The sequence below is a fragment of the Hordeum vulgare genome, chromosome 1H (assembly GCF_904849725.1).
Source record: "Hordeum vulgare subsp. vulgare chromosome 1H, MorexV3_pseudomolecules_assembly, whole genome shotgun sequence".
NCBI classification, from domain to species: Eukaryota; Viridiplantae; Streptophyta; class Magnoliopsida; order Poales; family Poaceae; genus Hordeum; species Hordeum vulgare.
Window position 1 is genome coordinate 122283732 of NC_058518.1, and position 6216 is coordinate 122289947.

Genomic DNA, 6216 nt, shown 5'->3' on the forward strand with positions numbered 1-6216 from the left:
CATGAGTGTCTCCTCATCAAAGCTCATAAACACTTCCTTCAAGTATTGCTCGTAGCTCTTTTTCTCTTCTTTGTGTTTTTCACAAGGTTAACGAGTTAATACGTGCAACACATGCATAATATGCAAGAGAGTGGATTACCTACATCCACGAGTTAATACGTGCAACACATGCATAATATGCAAGAGAGTGGATTACCTACATCCAGGGACATCGCAACCATGATGAATAATAAGATCAAAAAATTGGCAAAAAAATCTGAAAATTTATGACTTTGATTATGACCAAATGTTTTAGATTCTTGCGAAAATTGGTGGCCAAATGATATCGACGAAGCTCTGTGCTAAGAAAAATGTGCTCAAACTTGTGTGCATTGTTTGAGCAGAATTTGAATTCTGTTTGAATGGCCCTCGTTCGATATTATTTGGCTACCAAACTTTGCAAGAAGTAAAACATATGTTATAACCAATGGCACTAAGTTTCAGTTTGTTCTTTTGCTATTTGGTTTGATTTTACTGTTCATCATGGGGGCATTGAAGTGGGTGTAGCCACAACTTTCCTAGTATGCACCACAATTGTGCACTCCTATTTTCTCCTGAGATTTAAACTGATAAAAAAGAAGAAGCGCCTAGCTGGAGATCGTTAGCCAGTGCCAGGATGGCAAGCGAACAGTGGTGAGGTGACCGTTTTTACTACGTTTAGTGGGGTTGCGGGGTGGCAGTTTTCAGAAACCGCCATGGCATGCAGTTCCTTCCTTCTATGACATTTTTGTTTTCTGGTCTTTTTCCAGAGGTAGTTCGCTGGCAAATGCCAGCCAGCTAAGATTTCCGTAACAAAAGTTCAAAAAAAAAAGATTTCCGTAACAAGAAGAGCCGTGCTCTACATCTTGTGCCCACTTTGTTTCTCCCATCTACTTTCCCTGCTGGCACTTGCTTCACCATATATAGACTCAACAGCGATGACTAACCAAAACCGTATTCGTGTTCTCCACATTTGGCACGTTTGATTCCTAATTAACTCGTAGTTTACACACAAAATAAAACACGCGTTCTATTTACCCGGTAGTTACCCTGCTTACGCACAACATGCATATGGAAAGAAAACCTGGTTGAACATGTGTGTTCCCTTCCTAAATAAACTCCACGTTGCTAACCTTCCCAACCGGTCATATTGGCCCACATGTCAATGAGCTATCGCCCCTTTCACACTGCATGCAGATTGCCAACAGGCATGCCAGCCTCCCGCTATGAATACCTTCCGCACCAGACCGACGTTCCACTGGGTGGGCATTCCCAATACACAAACATGAACCACACCGCCGACGCCGGGAGAAAGCTAGCAATGGCTGCACCGATCAACGGGAGCAGCGGCTGGACGCTGCTCCGAGCGTTCTGCCAAGGCGCGTCTGGAGCTGCTGTGTCTCTCGCTCAAGACGCGGCCTCTGGGGAGCTCTTCGTCGTGAAGTCGGCGATTGCCGGGGATGCAGCGCAGCTGCGCCGCGAGTGGGGAATCATATCCGGGCTATCCTCCCCGCACGTCGTCAAGTGCCTAGGGTTCCGCTCGATCGGTGCGCTGGATCACCTTCTGCTGGAGTTCGCGCCCGGCGGATCACTCGCCGACGTGGCGGCGGCTGCAAGGAACGGTGGAGGTTCTCACCAGAGGCGCGGGCTCGAGGAAAGCGCCGTTAGGTCTTACGCGGCGGACGTGCTGCGGGGGCTGGATTACCTCCACGGGAGGCTCATGGTGCACGGGGACATCAAGGGAAGGAACGTGGTGGTCGGCGCAGACGGGCGGGCCAAGCTCGCCGACTTTGGCTGCGCGAGGGCGGCGGCTGATACAAAGCAGCCATTCGGCGGCACGCCAACGTTCATGGCGCCCGAGGTGGCGCGCGGGGAGGAGCAGGGTCCCCCGGCGGACGTGTGGGCGCTGGGGTGCACCGTCCTCGAGATGGCCACGGGCGGTCGCATCCCGTGGGCAGACGCGGATGATAACGTGCTCGCCGTGCTGCGCCGAATTGGGTTCACCGACGCCGTACCGGAGGTGCCACAGTGGCTCTCGCCGGAGGCCAAGGACTTCCTGGAGCGGTGCTTGCGGAGGCGCGCCTCTGACCGTGCCACGGTCGCGCAGCTCCTAGAGCACCCATTCGTGGCACTGGCAACGCCGCTCCTGAAAGAGGAGGAGGCGGTGATGAAGCGCACTTGGGAGTCACCCACGAGCACGCTGGACGCGGCACTTTGGGAGTCAGACTTTGAGCCCGATGACGGCGATGAGGTTGAAGGCATGTCGTCGGATAGCCCGGTCGGCAGGATCAGGGAATTGGCATGCGCCGGCCTGCCGTTGCCCGACTGGGGCCCCGACCAAGGCTGGATCGAAGTCTGCAGCTGTTAATTGATGAATTTTAGCGTGCTCAGTCAAGAGGACTCCGACCGAGGCTGGATTATTAGCGATCGTCGCGAAATGTCGTCAGGCAGTGCTCAAGATTTTGTAGTGCCGCGAAGCAGCCGCCGAGTTGTTCAAGTGCAAGACAGGCTGTGTGAAGCGTAGGAGTAGCTATAGGAGTGTGCGTAGTGATATCAGGACGCATGCATTCTCCTAGAGCTGTTCAATGGCGGAGCTACTTGGTGTCAAGGGGAGGGGGTGGCGGGCCGGCCGACCCCAGCTTTGAAATAATTGTGAATATTTTTTTTAGAAGGCTCAGATTGAGAAGAAAATAGTTGTTGGCTCCCTCAGAATTTTCATGACTTGCCTTTTGCTCCCCTGAATCTTTTGCCATGCTCCACCTCTAAGTTGCAGCCGGATATAAACTCGTTCAGAATTACTTGTCGTACAAATTAATAAAAATAAATGTATCTAAAATTAAAATATATCTAGATACATCAATTTTTATGACAAGCATTTTCGGACGAAGGAAGTATTTTATATTCGCATCGAAAGTATCGCGGTTCCATGTCCAGTCAGTCGAAACGGAACGGTTTCTTTTTTCATGAATACACATTGGATGTGTATCATTTCATTCATAGGGGTGAGAAAAACTACATGATTTGGCTAATCTCACACTACATACGTTAAGAGGCGCACCAGAGAGACGCAACGTGCACATGAGGGGTCACCCAGCCGAGTACAAGAATGCTTGGTTATTGGGATAATGGTAGCTAAGTCGGCGGCGCCCATGCTCGCCTAGTAGCGCGACTCGTCTCTGATTGTCCTCACAAGCAGAATGGTGAAGGGTTTAACTTGTTGAAGATGACTGCATTATTATGCCTCCAAAGGCACAAGGCGGTGAGGATGGCCAAAGAACCTATGTCCTAGTGTGCGGAAGGTGGTAATGCATCTGTCGTAGCCGCAAGCCCCTCGAAGAAGCCAATGGTCTCGTCAGGAGGGGGTGGTGACCCGGAACCACGAGAGGATTTCATATGAGGTGACGCGAGAGAAGACGAATCCCACTAGGAGGTGCCCAATGTTTCGGGTTCTTGAGAGCACATTGGACTAGAGGGCGCGTGAGGTAGCCCACGCCGCGCCAGACGGTCGGCTGTCCAGCACCTGTTGTGAGATGCCAGCCAGAGGAAGCACTTGACGCCCATAGGTAACCAATTCGTCTAAATCATGCGCCAATGCAGAGAGGTAGCCTAGCCAAGGAATGGTGCTTTGTAAGAGGTGTTCTCGAGTATATGCATATGCCATTGTCCGTCCACTTCCAACACATCTGATGAGGGTGCGAGGAAAGTGTCACCCGTGGCATCCTTCTTCATAGGTCGACAGACTCGACCGTGATGAGCAGTCCAAGACACTACATGAATTAGCTTCTTTGTCGGCTGCCATAGGTGGCGACAAAGGACCAGGCCACGGACGACAAAAAGAGGTTTGTTGTCTGCTGGCTGACGGCCCCACTTTTGGCACTGAAAGTCGCGGTAATGAGCTTCTTTGTCGTGTGCAAAACAACAGCGGATGGCAAAGAACTTTGCCGTTGGTATTCCTAGACAAGCAGACGGCAAAGGGGCTAGACAGTCTTGGCCGCTCCTCCAAGGAGGGGTGGTCGGCCGAAGTGGGGAGGAGTCCATCTCCAACAAGGGAGGTGGACACCCATATTCTATTCCACCTTTATGGTATGTCCAATGGTTCACGCTCATGTATTGCGTGAACAATAATACGTTGATGCATAATGAAAGCCTACGATCCAATTGACTGACTTGAACACCGTGGTGCTTGACATTTGTATTAACGTGGTGAATATGGAGCCATGCCTTGCTAATAGAATAAAGATGGATGGGGGTAAAACAATCTTTGAGGATCATATACTTTGAAAGATTAATGATTTGCTACTTATACCTATAAGTATTTCTATGTTAATGTTTGTTAATTCATCGTTTCTCAATGAGCATACCTGCATAAGGTTATATCATGGATAGAATCTCACAACAAAAGAATTGTTTTTATCATTTACCTACTCGAGGACGAGCAGGAATTAAGCTTGGGGATGCTTGATACGTATCCAACGTATATATATTTTTTTATTTTTCCATGCTGACATATTACCATTCGAGTATGCTTTTGTAGTATTGATTTACCATTTTATATAGTTTTTTAGCACTAACCTATTGACCCAGTGCCTAGTGCGAGTTGATGTTTTCTACGTGTTTTTGAGTTTGCAGGTTTTCCCGTACCAAACGAGGTCCAATTGCCGTGAAACTTTTTGATGGTTTTTTCTGGACCAAAGAGGACTAACGAGCATCGGAAGAAGGCTCGAGGCCTCACGAGGGGCCCACAATCTAATAGGGCACGGCCTGGGGGCATCATTAAAGCTTGTGCCCCCCTCATAGTTGTCCCGACTCCGTTTTCCGGCTTATAAATTCTCATTTACCCTAAAAATATCACAGGGAGTTCCGAAACACTTTTTACGCCACCACAAGTCTCTGTTCCGATAGGAGGCTGTCCATTTTGCGTCATGCTTTTATGTTGATATTTATCGCTTTATGGGTTGTTATTACACTTTACGGTATAATACGTATGCCTTTTCTCTCTTATTTTATAAGGTTTACATGAAAAGGGAGAATGCCGGCAGCTGGAATTATGGTCTAAAAAAGGAGCAAGTTTGAGATACCTATTCCGCGCAACTCCAAAAGCCGTGAAAATCAACGAGGAATTATTTTGGATTTCATAAAAAATACTGGGCTGAAGAAGTACCAGAGGGGAGCCACCACGAGGCCACAAGCCTGTCAGGCCCGGCCTCGCACCCTAGTCGGGCCTGGCTGGCTTGTGGGCCCCCTGTTGCCCCTCCGGCTCCCATCTTTTGCTATAAGGAGGGTTTCGTCCCAGAAAAAATCAGGAGGAGGCTTTCGGGAGGAATCACCGCTGCCACGAGGCGGAACTTGAGCAGAACCAATCTAGAGCTCCGGGAGGGCCGTCCTGTCGGGGAAACTTCCCTCCCGGACGGGGAAATCATCGCCATCGTCATCACCAACACTCCTCTCATCGGAGGGGACTCAACTCCATCAACATCTTCATCAGCACCATCTCATCTCCAAACTCTAGTTAATCTCTTGTAACCAATCTCCGTCTGCGACTCCGATTGGTACTTTTAAGGTTGCTAGTAGTGTTAATTACTCTTTGTAGTTGATGCTAGTTGGATTACTCGGTGGAAGATCATATGTTCAGATCCTTAATGCTATTCAGTACCTCTCTGATCATGAACATAATTATGCTTTTTGAGTCGTCACTTTTGTTTCCGAGGACATGGGATAAGTCTTGCTATAAGTAGTCATGTGAATTTGGTATTCGTTCGATATTTTGATGCGTTGTATGTTGTCTTTCCTCTAGTGGTGTTATGTGAATGTCGACTACATAACACTTCACCATTATTTGGGCCTAGAGGAAGGCACTGGGAAGTAATAAGTAGATGATGGGTTGCTAGAGTGAGAGAAGCCTAAACCCTAGTTTATGTGTTGCTTCGTAAGGGGCTGATTTGGATCCACTAGTTTAATGCTATGGTTAGACTTTGTCTTAATTATTCTTTCATAGTTGCGGATGCTTGCGAGAGGGGTTAATCATAAGTGGGATGTTTTTCCAAGTAAGGGCAGCACCCAAGCACAGGTCCACCCACATATCAAACTATCAAAGTAGCGAATGCGAATCATATGAACATGATGAAAACTAGCTTGACAGAAATCCCCATGTGTCCTCGGGAGCTCTTTACCTCATATAAGAGTTCGTCCAGGCTTGTC

The 6216-nt window shown here is 48.6% G+C and overlaps 1 protein-coding gene across 1 annotated transcript; it reads left to right on the forward strand.

Moving 5' to 3' along the window:
* The first annotated feature begins 1228 nt into the window (after positions 1–1228).
* On the forward strand, positions 1229–2604 carry LOC123407948 (mitogen-activated protein kinase kinase kinase 18-like). The gene has a single exon (XM_045101197.1). The coding sequence runs from the start codon at positions 1229–1231 to the stop codon at positions 2384–2386; it is 1158 nt and encodes a 385-aa protein (XP_044957132.1). The 3' UTR covers positions 2387–2604.
* The last annotated feature ends 3612 nt before the right edge of the window (positions 2605–6216 follow it).

Coding starts and splice junctions, on each gene's coding strand:
- LOC123407948 (XM_045101197.1), top strand. CDS start 1,229: ATGCCAGCCTCCCGCTATGAATACCTTCCGCACCAGACCGACGTTCCA.